The 16,212-nt window shown below is 41.6% G+C and overlaps 1 protein-coding gene across 1 annotated transcript; it reads right to left on the bottom strand.

The window, feature by feature from the left end:
* Positions 1–5,796: 5,796 nt before the first annotated feature.
* On the bottom strand, positions 5,797–14,988 carry ING1 (inhibitor of growth family member 1). The gene is made up of 2 exons (XM_043994120.1): positions 14,762–14,988; positions 5,797–8,707 (listed from the first exon to the last, which is right to left on the bottom strand). Exons 1-2 carry the CDS (start codon positions 14,895–14,897, stop codon positions 8,004–8,006), a joined length of 840 nt encoding a protein of 279 aa, XP_043850055.1. The 5' UTR covers positions 14,898–14,988; the 3' UTR covers positions 5,797–8,003.
* Between the last annotated feature and the right edge of the window lie 1,224 nt (positions 14,989–16,212).

The raw sequence follows: 16,212 nt of genomic DNA, 5'->3' as shown, positions 1-16,212 counted from the left end.
TAACCTTGTAGTTGACAAATGTAAAGACTTAAGTTTTGGGGATAAGAATTCATTATTTGGTTAAAAAAATGGTGGGAAAGCTGGAAAGCAACCTGGCAGAAATTGGACACTGACACTATTTATCAAGGTAAAATCAAAATGGATGTGACTGAGATAGAAAAAGAGACATTACAAGAAAATCTGAAGAACATGGAACATATAACCAATCAGACTTATGGATAAGTGAACAATTTATGAATAAATAAGAGATAGGGAGTAGTGTGACATATAAAATGGATAATGCTCATTACATTAAACATAAAGGTACAAATAAAACAAATGTAGCCAAAATCAGAAGCAAAGTAGAAAATTGGGGAAAGATTTTTATAGACAGTTTATCATATAAGTCTCATATCTCAAATATACAAAGAACTTTGTCAAATATGAGTAATTCCTCAATTGATAGTCAAAGGATATGAACAAGCAGATTTCTGAAGAAATCAAAACAATTTATAGTCATATGAAAAAGTACTCTAAATCATTATTGATTAGAGAAAAGCAAATTAAGACAACCTTGAGATATCATTTTACACCTATCAGATTGGCTAAAATGATTGATGGAGAACATGACAAATGTTGAAGGGGATGTGGAAAAATTGGGATGCTTAATTCACTGTTGGGGAACTGTGAACTTATCCAACCATTTTGGAGAACCAAATGGAATTATGCCCAAAGAGTTATTAAACTGTCTATACCCTTTGACCTAGCAATGCAACTAGCAACTAGGTCTATTTCTGAAGATGATTAGGGAAAAAGGAAAAGAACCTATGTGTACTAAAATATTCATAGCACTTCTCTTAGTGGCAAAGAACTGGAAATTGAGGAGATGCCTGTCAATTGCAGAATGGCTAAACAAGTGGCAGTATATAATTGTGATGGAATAATATTGTCCTATAAGAAATGAGTTCATTGAGTTTAGAAAAATATGAATAGACTTGCATGAAATAACGAAGAGTGAAATGAGAACCAAGAGAACACTGTATACAGTAACAGCAATATTGTTTTAAGAACAACCTTAAGTAACCAAGTCATTTTGATTATTATCTATATCCAAATTAATTACATAGGACCTATGAAGACATTATCTGTATCCAGAAAAAAACCTGATAAACAGAAGCAAAGAACAGCAAGTTTTACATAATTAATTTGCAGTTTCATGTGCAATCATCTTTTTTATTCTACTGTTATGGAAATACTTGTTTTATTTCATAAATTAAAAATTAAAGAAAATTAAAGAAAAAAAGTAGAATGTACTCAAGAGTTAGTGAATTTCCCCTCAATGGAGATTTTTGGATGAGGCTGCATGAAAACTTGTCAGCAATCCTGACAAAGTGAATAACATTTGACTTGGAGTCAGGAAGACCTGGGTTCAAATCCCACTTTTCCCATTAACTAACCATGTTGTGTGATAATGGGAAAGTCACTAACCCTCTTGAATTTCTGGTTAATTCTGTTAGACTTTTCTACTAAGTTATAAACAACCTGCAATTTGCATTGGTAAAGATTCCATACCAATGAAATTACAGATCCATGACATATTGGCATATAGGTTAGACTACATGACTGAGCATGAGGTCTCATCCTACCCTGAAATTCTAAGACCTTGGACAAGGCATTTAATATCACTGGACCTCAGTTTCCTTAAGCGTAGAGAGGGCTTTGACAATCACTAAACTCCCCTTCCAAACTCAAGCTGCTTCTGTGAGTGAAAGCCTAAGTTAGACTAGAAAGAGAAGGCAGTCAACAAGAAGTTCAACAGAATCTTTGATTCCTGAAAAATGTAGCAACAACAAAAAAACAATCCCAGTCCATTCTAATCTAATCCAATACAAACTAGTTCCTTCTTTAGAGGGACTGAATCAAAATCTCTCAATGCCACTATTGCAAATACAGTCACTCCTTAAGGAAAATGGGATAGCAGATAATCACTTTATTCTAATACTGAGGTTGATTATATCTTTCTCCTGCTACCTTTGATGTTAAAATATACATCCTTTATCATGACCTTTAAGTCTGAAACATCTAAATAATTATACAAGATGTATTATTCAAAGCAACTGACCAATTAGTCAAAGGACTATGGATAAGTAATCTATTTCTTATTGTTTAGAAAATGGAGAAATCGGTTAAGAGTGCTTTGGTCAGGGGAAGAATGAGTTAGACCAGTGTAATTTGCATGTGCCAGAGAAATACCTGATTAAAATATATCCCTCCGGGTAAAACATGTTATTTGTGGCCAATGTATGTAATTTTAGGAGTATAGACTAGGCTTACTGGTATTATCACCTGACAACCTAAGTAATTTCCAAACAGTACTTTCTATGTATTTAGAAGGACGATTGAATTTTAGTAGCATGTGTATTGCACAAAGCTTTGGAAAAGGCCTGTTTAATGGAGCATTAAATGCTTTAAAGACAATATTTAACCTATTACTCATCCTAGAAATTTTGCTTGCAGCTATAAGTTAGGATTTCAAACCAAGGAAATTACCAGTGCTATTCTTAAGAACAAATCACTAAAGCAAAGAATTGGAAGGAAAAGAAAACATGAAAACCAAACCTTTTACTGTTTCCACCAAAATACTAGTTAGGCTAGAGTCTTCTACCAACAACAGAGCAGGCAAAACATGGGGAGGGGATGGAAAAAGAGGCACGATAAAATTTGTTTATGAAACTTACTTTTTTTCATGGATTTCCAAGAAACAACTTATGTCTCTATTGGTTTAATCAGTGTTTGGAAGCAATTACAGAAGTTGTATAAAATTTTAAGGAGACTGATATGGCTACATAAATTATTTCTTGGTTGTCACTTCAAGAGTTTTAGAGCTACAAGAGGCCTTAGAGTCCTTCTCGTCCAAACGCATTTTAGGAAAGTAGGGGACACTTTTAAAATAATTTTTCTTCCCTTTAAAAAAAAAAGCTTTATTGAAGCCTTTTGATTTTTACATCAATCATTTTCTAATAAGTCTTCCTTCTCATCCCACATCAAACCCCTTTATTTTATAGACAGGGTGACTTGAATGACATGCTCAAACAACTCATCAGTGGCAGACCCTGACATCCAATATAGTGCTTTTCCAGTATGTCAAGCTGTCAAGTTCTCTCTCTCTCAACATATCTCTCACTAATTATAACCATTTCCTTAGGTTTTACACGCCAGAGATATCTCCAGCTAAATTATGGGTGAGACGAAGATGAAGGAAATCATCTAAAGAAGAGACTAATCATACCCAGGTGATGTTTCTATATTGAAAAATCTCAGAACAGTAAGAGTACAAAAGGTTCTTGGTGATCTAATAATTTCAGATAGGAACTTTGAAGCCAAAGATGGAAGGTGACTTACCCAAGATCACACAGCGCTGGGACACACCTAATGAGATCTTTCAACCCCAAGTCTAGCACTATTTCTACTAACCCAGTCCAGAGGTCTGCCCCCAAGCTTCTTCAAACAACCTGAAGTGTTAACATAGTATACATAACTGTTGTAAACCCTTCCTCAGAGGAGCTTTTGCCAGTAATTTTTTAGAATATTTATAATCAATATATTACCATAAATTCTTAACCTATACCCTTCTAAAGCCACCTAATGTGAGTCATACCTGGTCAAAAATCACCTCTACAGAATACCCACTTAATGGTCGACCATTCAATTTATCCTTGAAGACACTGAGTGAGGGGGAGACCCCTCTTGCTTCAGGGAAGCTCATTCCACTTTTTGGATTGCTCTGTTAGGGAGGCTTTTCTTAAGCCAAGCTAAACTTGCCTCTACAATTTGTACCCACTGCCCCAGTTCTCCCCATAGGGCCAAGTATAACGAGTATAATACCTCTTCCAAATGACTGAGACAGCTAGCATATATCCACTTGGTCTTTTCTCAGTGGTTTCAACCAATTCCTCATATGGCATGAACTTGAAGCCCTTCATTATCCTGGCTATCCTCCATTGGATACTTTCCAGATGATTAATTTCTTTCCAAAAGCATGGTGCCCAGAACTGAGCACAGTACTCCAGAAATGGTCTGAGAAGGCTGAGTAGGGAGGCCATCACCTCCCTAGTACTGGGCACTATGCCCTTCTTAAAGCAGCCTAAGATTGACTTAGCTGAATCATAAAACCTTAAGAGAGAAAAAGGGACTTAAAAGAACTCATTTTTATACTTATCTTACAGTTGAGAAACTGAGGCCTAAAGGATACTGCTATGAAACCAAACAATTAATTTTGAGAGAAGGGATCTTAGAGTCCCTAAAAAAAAAAAAGGGCAAGGATAGGATTCCTCAGCTTTTATACTATGAATGGAAATTCTGAATGGTCTGAAATATGTTTTCCAACACAGTACAAACCTGATGTTTGTTGTTATCGTTAAAAGTACATGAATAGGGGGCAGCTAGGTGGCACAGTGGATAAAGCACTGGCCCTGGAGTTAAGAGGACCTGAGTTCAAGTCTGGTCTCAGACCCTTGACACTTAACTAGCTGTGTGACCCTGGACAAGTCACTTAACCCCCCAATTCCCCACACACACAAAAAAAGTACATGCATAAACTTTTCAACTCATATATTGTATGAGTTGGAGACAAACAAGCTTTTAAGTACATTTCATCTTAAAAAAACCTTAAGAATGGCAATGTCACTGAAAAATAGCTAAGTTTAATATTCACATCCACTTTTCTTCTATGGAAAGCAGTCATCATTGCTTACATCACATCATACAATAAAAGAATTATTCCGGAGGGAAATAGAATTTAGAATGCATTTAAAGTGTTTTGCTTATGGAAAAACATTTTAGTACTCTCTTGCTAAACATTTTATTCATTCAGCAAGTAGTTTTTGAGTATCTATTTCCAAACTATTGTTCTACTTTACTAAACTGCCTTTCGTTACTTTTTAATACATTTTAATATCAGCACAGTTCACCTGGAAGTGCCTGAGCATCATATATTTTATTTACTGCTTCTTCACTTTCTAGTAAAAACTTATCAGTTTGTTCATTTATTCATTCAACAAATGTTTCTCTCTCTTTTTTGGGGGGGGGTGAGGCAATTGGGGTTAAGTGACTTGCCCAGGGTCACACAGCTAGTAAGTGTTAAGTGTCTGAGGCCGGATTTGAACTCAGGTCCTCCTGAATCCAGGGCTGGTGCTCTATCCACTGCACCACCTAGCTGCCCCAACAAATGTTTCTCTAACCTTTAAATAACTGCTTTCCAGAATACATAAAATGGATAAAAATGAAAAGCTCCTGGAGAATTGTGTGACACTTATGATTTCCCATTTCTAGTTTTCCCATTTTTAATTCGAGGCAGTTATCTGGGCTCAGTATAGCAAAAGTGTGAGATGGCCGTCAAGAAGGCTAATGCTATCTTAGGCTATCAAGAGGCACAGTGTCCAGACTTAGCAATGTTAGTCCTGTTGACTCTGCCTTGCTGAGACCAACATCTGGAGTACGGTGCTTCATTCTGGGTCCCTTTAAGTTAGAAAACATTTAGAGGAAAAGCACCAGGACGGTGAAGGGTTGAGTTCATGCCATATGAGGACCACCTGAAAACTGAGTGTTTAGTCAAAAGTAGAGAAGTGGGGGTAGATGTATTGACCTAGCTGAAGGGCTGTCATGTCAAGGGGAGATCAACACTTAGTTGGCTTGGTCCTAAAGAGCATTGTTACAAGAAAAGGATGGCATGCATAAGTTCATTTAGACGATGTAAGGAAAAACAATTGGGAAGCAATGGGTTATCCTTCATGAGAGGCCTTTAAAGAGAATTGGGAAGACCACTTGTCAGGTATGTTCAAAGAAGGGCTTTTTTATCAGGTAGAGTTTGGACTAGTTAGCCTATGAGTCAGTGAGTCAAGTCAATGAACTTTTAATTAAGCACTTCCTATATGCCATATACTGTGCTAAGCATTGGGAACACACAGCAAATGCTGTTCTTAAGCACACCTCTAATGGGGGAAGAAAATGTGAAGTTCCTTTCAACTCAAAGCTTGAGAGCTGAGAAGTTGTGAAAATCTGCTGTTAGTAGTTGAAATTTTCCTAATTTTTCTATAAAACCTGGCTGTTAAAGGGTCCTTACATTGTTTTTCCACTATCATGATTAAATCAAGTGTGCTAATATAATTTCCTTTACTTTTTTACTTCTAAATAGTGAATCTTTTTTATACTGTTTGCAACATGCCCAGATTGGTTATTAGCCAGTTAGTTTAGCACATGAGCAGTTCCAGTCATCTATTATTCTTCAGTCTCTGGTAGCTCAATATCACTCATTCCCTCTAAGGAATGGAGACAGTGACCACTCAGGAATCGTGTAACTAATTATTATGCCAGAGTCTTATTCATTATTGGAATTAACCAAACAAATCACTCTACCAAGTGAAAACAGCCATGTCCCACAAAAAGGCAATGTAGGCCAATGGATATATAACTGACCTTGGAGCAAAGGAGACATCTGTTCAAGTCCTATTTATGCATAGCCTGGCTAACTGTATAGTCTTGGGCTAATCACTAACCTCTTAAGTGTCCCCAGCAAACTAAGATTAACTGTCAATTTCAGAAATGGAGCCAACCTACATTGGTAGGTTTCCTCATCCATTAAAATTCCCTCTATCCTTGTATAATAAACAAAATTGGCACTTCACTATTGTTTGGCAGGCCTATATTTGACTTTAATGCCATAATAGCTATAATGTATATATAGCTGTCATATATAATTGTCCTGTGACAAACTCTTGAGAGGGGACTTTACATTCATAACAAAAACTGTAGATACAACTGATTTTTACCAACTTAAAGGCTGACATTAAAAAGTAGGCAAGTTAAATGTTTTGTATTAGAAATAAGATATTTTCTTTCAACATATAGGCAGATTTTGGAGGAAAAAAACCAAGGCCTTAGGATGCAAGTAAGATGTAAATACTTTTTTGATGTTAATTTGTTACCTAGTATTTCATTATCATTATATTCTGTAGGCCAATGGTATAAATTCTACTCTGTTTATGACTTTGCTGGTACTTCTGACATTTTAAGTAATTTTTTTTTAAAAAGAGGAATATTAAATGCTACTAAAGGAGCAAACTGTCCAAAGTTTGATTTATTCTTTAATATCACAGCTGTACAACTTTCATACATACAGAAGGAAATGCACATTGGTTTCACAACGGCATTTGGCTGCATTTCCGATTATAATACAGTAAGTGCAAGTCCACTCAGAAATTTACATTTATACAACTTATACAAATAAAAGATTGCTACACTATTATTTGTGACAGTATAAAGCTTGATTTTTTTGTGTTTAAGTTCCACTGCTAGATCACTTTCTGGTTAAATATAAAATGTACTCAATCATTTTAAAATGGCCCCTTTGGGACTAGGCCAGTATATAAAATATTGTCATGTAAAATTTAACCATTTTCTTTTTTAAAAAATAATCTTTTAACCCTAAACCTTTGTTATTGAACTGTTATACTGACACGTACTATAGTAGCAAGAGTCATTTGTTTAATGTCACATTGGTTATTTTAAAAATGCAGCAGGCTGTATGTTTATTCAAATACAGCCATCTGGCTAATGGTTTTCCAATTTTTTTTTAAAGTAAATAACATTTTCCTTAAGATAAAAAATTGGCTTTATGAAATTATTTTCTTTCATCTATATTTTAGTGGGCTTAAGTGCTTCCCGGTCATGAAAAGAAATTCGAGCCTTTTGACTCACTTGGGTGCTTTATCCAAATCTATTTTTGGAGTTTAAAAAAATGTTGATCCACAGACCACTTCCTGGTTCAGATGTACCAAATGAAAACAAAACAAAACAAACAAACAAACAAATCACTACCATCCCTTTAACAGGAATGGTTTATTTTCTAACTTTCTTTAAAAATATACATTTTACAATCCTTGTACCTCCACGAAGGTGGTAAAGGTAATAAATACACTGGTTTGTTTTCTTTTTTTTTCCTTACTATTAAAATAAATGTCTACAAACTACCTGTTATAAGCTCTTTCTTTTTTGGATTTCTCCAGTGCTTTGTCCATTGTTTTTTCATTTTCCCCTCTACATTTGGGACAGTACCATTTGCCCTTTGGTTTATGATTAAGTCCTACACATGAGAAATGAAACCACTCAATTGGGCATTCATCATTATCACAACCTATCATTTCTCCATAGGAGACTTGATTACATAAGCAGTATGTTGGTTCATTTGGATCTATAGGAAGGTCTGCAGGGGAGGCCTCCCTCTCTGCTTTGGCCTTAGATCTCTTCTTTTTCTTTGAAGTTTTAGCTTTTTTCTCCTTTGGAGTTCCTGAGGTGATATCATCATGATCGTGATTATTAGATGCATTTTCTCGGTTCTCATTGTTTCGCTGCCGCCTGGATCTTTTATTATTAGGCTTCTCAGCTTGAGTGATTGTCTCATTCTTAGACTTATCCTGGCTGGTTTTGCCACTATTGCCAGTGGTGTCATTAGTCTCTTGACAAGTCTCAAAAAGTTCCACATGACTGTCAACTTGCCTGGTCCGATTCTCAACTAGTTCCACCATTTGGCTAACAATCTGGATCTTCTCATCTCCAAGTTCCTGGCTCCGAATTAATGCTCTTTGAATGCAGTGTAAAACTCTCCTCTTCTGTACTGAGTCGGTCTCTCGTTTGAACTTCTCATAATATTCATCCAACTCCTTTAAGATTTCTGCAATGGAAAATAACATTATATTTATACTACAAAAAGCATTTATACTTTCTACATGGACTGAAACAAATCTTCTATATGATCTCTCATATGATAAAAAGGGTCACTACAAAGGACAGTGCTAGAATCTGAAAACAAACTATATCAAGCTAAATATAAGTGCTGACAAATTTCAGATTTAGTAACCTGCCACTTAAAAACATTCCAAACAATTTTATAAGTACAAAAGAAAAGATGATATTTTTTGGGACTGCTAAGTAATGGAAAAGCTTATGATTAACAAGTATCTGATGGCAAGCCATACCATTTTCTACCAAATTAAATGGTATTCCATATTTCTAGGCAGCTTCATGACTTGATGGAAGTTACTGAATACATTTTTCACTAACCTACCTTCACCTGAGTCCCTGTTATCTTTGTACAGATGAAAAAAAAAAATGTAGCCACAATTTATGAAAATAACCTGAGAAAAGAAGTACAATGAGCATTGATAGGAACTGTGAGATCTATGTCCTAATCTTGGTTCTGCCACAAATAAGCTTTGTTAGAACATATGTCTACTGGTCTTAGTGATAAAACCTAAGTTATTTCATATTTTAAAGAGGCCTCAATGAAAAAAAAATATGGTAGAATAGGTTTGGGGACAACAAAAGACATCATCGCCACCGCCACCCCCACCCCCCAAACCTACAAGCAGTAATGTGCCCATTTTGAAGATAATGAAAAAGGCAAAGTAAAATACAGTCAACTGAATTACCCCAAACTCAGGACTCAAAATTCAAATAGTAGTTTTCCCCCCTTATTCCGCCCCCCCCCTCCAACACACAAATGTAGTCACTGTCCTAAATTTAAACTTTGCAGAGAACATACTAACAAGTGATGAACTAAGTTGTTTGGTTTTTAAAAAATTTCATTTTGGGAACATAATTACTCAACAAAATTATTTTACAAATATAATTTCTTTTAACCGCACTAAATGCAATAGGGAACATAATCATGATTGTCAAAAGCCTACTTTAAATATGCAGATTAAAACTTCAAAAGTGGATTTCTCCCTATTCAGTACTATTAAGCTAAATGGAATAAAATTTTCCCCTGGAAAGTCTGCAGTCTTTTAAAAAACTTTAAAAATACTTAATTCTGGGGCGGCTAGGTGGCGCAGGGGATAAAGCATCGATCGGCCCTGGAGTCAGGAGTACCTGAGTTCAAATCCGGCCTCAGACACTAAACACTTACTAGCTGTGTGACCCTGGGCAAGTCACTTAAACCCCAATTGCCTCACTAAAAAAAAAAAAAAACAAAACCCCCCCCCAAAACAAAAAAACTAGATTCCCCCCCCCCACCAGTCTACAAACATTTATATAAAGTTGTATACTAAAATACCTCAAATGTGAATGTCATCTAAAAAAAGTTGCTACATAACAAAAAAAATCAGTCTAGTTTACAATTAAAGTATATTTCAGGATTTCTAAGATCACTGAAACAGAGACTAAAATAACTTGCCTTGCTATTTCCTTGGGCAATATCCCTAAACTCTGAAGTTCTCATATACCCAGGGATCAGTGGAGCAGAGTGGGGATCATCCCTAGAAAACAGGACTGCCTAGTAGCCTCTTAATGCATACAAATGCAACTATGATTTTCATTAAAAATGCAAAATTGAACACAAATTTCCCATATTCTACAAGTACCATTATTCCACTGGTTTGAAAAAGCTTTCTGTTCGTAGTGAAATTAGAAACTTAACAAGAGCTATTTCACAGAAAAAAAGGAGAAAACTAACCCCACTGTACTAATAAATTAAAATGTCATAACATAGCTGTCTCAGGGTATCTAAAAAATGTAAGAAAAGTACTAGACTTGGAGAGAGGACCTAGGTTCTTAGTAGCTTTGACGCTACTAATGTGATCTGGGCAAAGTCACTCAATGTCTGCTAATCTAAATTTCCTCAATTATAAATCGGAGGATGATCAACTAGATAGAGGCCCTATAAGATCCCTTTTAGCTGTAAGTCTGATTCAGTAAAAATGCTGTGTAGGTCACTAGAAAGTTAAGAGTTGGTTGTTCTTACTGATTAGTGTATAATTCAATACTCTTCCTCAAGAGGCCAGTAAATAATTGACAAAAGTTTCACTTGTGAGTAGAAAAAAAAATCCTACCTACCATCATCAAACACTGAAGTCTATAAAACAGGAAGGATAATACCAAATAACATAGAAAAGTTTCAAAATTCACTTTTAACTGACACCATATTGCCCTGATACTTCAATTTTCAGATTCTCAGAACTCTTCTAAAAAAATTTCCACTAATACTACAGTAAAATGGCCTTCTCTAATTAGAAATGCAGAGCAGTTCCATAAAGCATTTGGACTGAAGTTTGGCATTGGTTATTAAGTTTCAGAGATGGTAGAAGGGAGAGGGAGGAGAATCTGTTTCCAAATACAAAAAGATTCAAGTATCCAGTGAACTTTAAATACACCCACAGAGAAGCTAATTACAAATCGATTCCTCGTATTCATTAATCTCCTAAGGACTTTCAACCAACAGCTTGCTAACCTATTTTGTTTGAGGTGTTCTCCATTCTTGAAAATATTAAAACTTAAGTTCTTTTAAAATATAATTTAGATTAGCCTTTCCCCTAAGCACAAATTAGTACTTTTTACATTAATGAATGACAAGTAAATCAAGATGTATGACAACACATTAATGCATCATTAAGCATTCGTTTAATCTTAAAGACTGTTAGCCAAATGAATGGCTAATGTGCCAATATCTGAATCACAGGATGGGAGAGCTAGAACAGATCTTTTATGTCCAACCTCTTCATTTAACAGGGAAACTGAGGCCCGGAGAAGTAAAATGATTTTGCCCTTCTTAAGCTTTATTATGTCCAAGAAAAAAGTTATCGTCATCAGGAAGAAATATCATCTACCTTTGTGATGGCCGCAGAATGGCTGAAGTCTTACGGCTTTGGGTAGCTCTAAAAATAGCATTTAAAGATTCTAAATGGCAAAGTTCAAAATCTAGAGCAGAAAATTACACTCGAAGCCCTGATTCCCACATGGCAGTCCGGTTTAAGTGACCAAGGCAGAACCGTTCATTTCAAAGGACACCACGAAACCCACCACCTTATTTATTTAGCCTCTTTGCTTCAAAGAGCAAATAAATGAAGGCTGAGTCTTTGAAGCCACCTGTGGGTAGTGGCGATGACAGATCGCTTGCCTTACAAATGGCTAGCATTCGCTCGGTGACCCGCCGGGCCAGAAGTTTTTTTTTGGGGGGGGGGGGTGCTGGTGGCACGGCGGGCACCCCCTACATCTAGATCTGGGGCCCGAAAGCCTTTTGGAGAACTTCTCCCACCCACCCCAGGGGCGGGGGGGCTCCGGGCTGGCCCAAAGCCCGCCCGCTCCCGATAGCCAATCCGATTCCGACACAGCCTCATCCCCGGAAACCTGCGGAGGAGGGAGAGCGGCGGGGCGAACAGGAACGGATCAGGGAGAAGCCGGGATGGACGGGCCAGGGCGTGGCACAAGCCCCTTGGCAGGCGGTTAGGTGGCCCCCGGAGCCCGGGATCGCCGCACTCCCCACAGCTGACCGCCCGCCTCCCCCGCCCTCCCCGGCGCGCACGCGCTCGTCCACACCAACAGGCCTCGCTGGGCACTCACTTTTCCCACGCAGCACCACAGGCAAGAAAGCGTTTCGGTCCCTTGCACGAGGGGCGCGGGTATGTCCCCGGGGCCCAGGCGAACGGCGGCGCCCACCGCCGGGTGAATGACGAAACCTGTGTCAGAGGAGGAGGCAAGGAGACGAGGCCAGCTCCCTCGGGCATCTCGGTTCCGACGCGACCCACCCGAGGTTCGTAAGAACTCCAAACCATCTAGGCGCTCCGCCTAGCCTGGGGAAATAGCCCGAGCCACGGCCCAGGGGAGTGGCCAGAGGTACAGTCGCCACCAACCGCTACCTCCGCCCACCTTCCCGTGCTCTAACGGCCGGACGTGACACGCAGCCATTGTTCCCAGGCCGGAAGCAGCCGGAGCTCTTTGGTGCCTTAGGAATGGCGAACTTAAAAATCTGACCTGGGCCGGAATCTGTCCAGCCCCTCCAGGACTGGCCAATGAGGATCCAGTTTGCAGGTCAGAACTGCTCCACCTCTCTCCGCCCCACCCTGTGCCCGCCTCCTCCTTGAAAGAGAGCGCCTATCAGAGTGGGAAGCTGAAGAAGGGGTAGGCTCAGGGACCCGCCCTTCCAAAGGGAAAGCTCCAATCCGTGGCCAGATGCAGAGGGACTGGCCCAGCCCGCGGAGCCCAAAGTACCAATCTGAGGCTGGAGGCAAGAGCACTTCGAGATATTCAAAGCAATCCGACCTCTTCACTCCTCCCCGCTTCCCCCCAAATCCCCCTCCGCCCTAGCCGGGGGGAAAAAAAAAAAAAAGGAAAGCGGCGGAAACTGAGACCGAGGCAAGTCACTGGGCACAACCCACCCCCGTTCATCCCAGGGACCAATAGCCCGGCGGTGAAGTGATAAGGACATTCCATGGGGAACGTCACGGCCAATTACTAAGAGGCTGAGGCGGGGACGTTCCGCAATATGCTAATAGAGTGAGCTATAAAATTCGCTGCGAAACTGACTATCCGGCAGAGCGCACAGGGCGCCTTCAAACAAGGGGGTCCTGGTTCTTGGGGGTAAGCCACTGCTTTCCCCGCCCCCCCCAACACCCCCCCCTTCCCTGCAGCACAGCCCGGTAAACGGTAAACATTAGAAAACTAAGAGTGAGGCTCTTCTATCACAACCGATCCCACCACCAACACCACTTCCACCACGGCGTGTGACCTCAGAGAAAAGTTTCCCCAAAAGCAAACAATTCCCTACGGGCATTCCCTGTATCCCCCAGTCCCCAATACACGCCTTACATATAAATCTGTAGAGACCCACAGGTTCAACCCCTTGCCACCTTTCTACATGCCTTAACCTCTTCCCTGCTTCCTCGTGAGCACAATATGGATCCGCGGTTTCCTCGCCTTCCCTCCTATCCCCCTCCCCCATTACATGCACACACACACACACACACACACAAATACACACTGCATAAAACCTTTCCTTCAACCCCTCTGCAAACTACACCCAGCAAGCCTTTCTTTTGCAGATCAGTCTCAGTAACTCTGCACTGAAGAGGAGGAAGTGCAAGAGGGGGGCTGGAGAAAAGAAGGTAGCAGGGATCGTGTGGTACAGAGTATGTACCCCCCTACACTTTATGTAACACTTAGGTTTAAAAGACCACCCGATGGGTTTTGTGATGGGGGGGGCGGATCAGGAGAAGAGATGAGGAGGATGAAGGTGCAGGCATTTCTCAGGAGGGACGTAGCTCTGGTTTGGACTAGACAACCTTGCCCAACAGCAGCAACCTCTTCTCGAACAGCCTCTTTACTATCAGCCTCTGTCTCTACTGCTACTACAGCCATAATGAACACTGTACATTCCTCAATGTTGTTGTGCTGTAATCTGTGTCCACCCTGCACTTCCCCCTTTACCACCCCCCATTAAACACACCACACCACACACACACACACACACACACACACACACACACATATACATACACATACACAAGCCCCAGTACACACCACCGTACCATCACCCCACTAGAAAGAGCTGTTCTTGTAGTCTAGCTTAAATTAAGACCTTCCTTTCTCTCCTCCTCCTTTCTTGTCCCATGTTTTACACAGAAAGACCTTGGTGAATAAAAGAAGCTGAAGACCTTTTGTTCCGCCCCATGACAAGAGCTACTGCTGCAGATCCCCCTGTGCAGCTCTCTCCAGCTCAATAACATTACTTGCCCCCTCCGCTTCTGCCACCCCCCAAATGAAAATTCAACTACCCTTCTTAACCAGGGGCCGAGAGGAAGGAGGTGTAAAAGACTAGGAAAGGGGTAGGAGCATTCACACACACACACACACACACACACGCAAACACACACACACACACACACACACTCAGATGAGCTAGGGAAAAAAGAGGGACCCGACCAACCGCCCCATCCATCACCCCAGCTCTTACCTTGGTATTTCGCGTCTATTTCCCTCATCAAGGAGACGTTTCTCTGCAGATCGAAAGGCAGGGACTCGATGGAGTCCAGATAATCCTCCACATAGTTCACCAGGTGAATCTGCTCCCCGTTTGCAGGACTCAACATGGTTCACCCGAAAGGTCCCCGGCGACTCTGCACTGCTTTCCGCTTCCTCCACCCCCCACCCCCCGCCCCCCTAAAAAAATAGCACTGCAAAATGCAAAGCTCTTTCTCACTCCTACCCCCCACCCCCCGCGGTCTCCGGCTCTCAGCCCCCCAAGAAAGCTACATCTGCTGCTGCTGCTCCGTTTCCCCTTCCTCCTGCGAAACGGAGAGAGACCGAGGAGGAGAGACACCTCCCCCCGGGCCCCCCCTCCCCGCCTATTCGGCGGCGGAGAGATCGGCTGTCGCTCCGGTAACTCGCACACAGGAGCTGTAAGAACAAGCTGAGGGTCGGCTGGGGAGGAAGGGAAACGGAGAGGCGGAGGGGTGGGGGGAGAGAATTAAAACAACCGCACAGGCCCCCCCCTCCCAGATGGTGGGGGGAGGAGTGGAGGGGGGAGCCGAGCGTACGAAGCGCGCACACACACCCAGAAGGGAGGAGAGAGGAGTAGCAGCGGCGAAGCCGAGTTGCCTTCTATGTATTTGTGCGTGTGTGTGCCTGTCTTTCTCCCTGCCAGTACCGGCTCCGGTTCCGGGTCGGTAAGAAGGAGGAGGGAGGGGAGAAACAGAGCACAGCCTCCTCGCCGCTCGATGCGCCGTACTTATCCAACGTGGAAAACCCAAATACCAGTTTCAAACACTTGGGAAACATTCAGCCCCGCCACGCATGGCGCATGCGTGCCCCTTCCCCCTCCCTCCCTCTTCCCCCTCCCATCCTTTCCACTCCCTCCTCCCTCCCTTAGTCCCCCCTCCCCCCGCCCTTTCCGGGGCAACGGCAGCCCCGCCTCCTCCCGGCCTCCCTCTCTACCCTCACGATGCATAATGGGGGGCGGTGAGGATGGATGGGCTTCTCCGGGGTCCGTGTTCAGTTTAGGAGTTTGGGATTTCTAATCTGGAGCTTTTGCGTGTGTGTGTGTGTAACGGTGGCGAAGGGGGCTGGTGAGAGGGCAGTGGAACCGGGTGCTCCGAGGGCTAGGCGGCGGCTGACTTGAGCCAGAAACTTTATTGAGAGTTTTGCGCTCGGAGGCCAAATTGAGGTGGCGGCGCTTGACAGCCCGCCTAGGAGCCGGGAGAGTCGCGCCCTCCCACTTGGTAGCTCCGCCCCCGGCCGGCCGACTGAGCTGCGGAAGCGGCCTCGCCACCGCTACTACCCTGTGCGTGAACGGCCCCGTTACTTCCCCCTTAAACTATCCCCAGCATCTCCTCCTCCCACTCCGTAACGGTGTATAAGTATGACGTTAGCAAGAGTGGCGTCTCCAGGAACCAATCTATCGTTTTC

Source organism: Dromiciops gliroides, chromosome 3, assembly GCF_019393635.1.
Source record: "Dromiciops gliroides isolate mDroGli1 chromosome 3, mDroGli1.pri, whole genome shotgun sequence".
Classification (NCBI taxonomy): Eukaryota; Metazoa; Chordata; class Mammalia; order Microbiotheria; family Microbiotheriidae; genus Dromiciops; species Dromiciops gliroides.
This window is presented reverse-complemented; position numbering and strand designations above follow the sequence as displayed.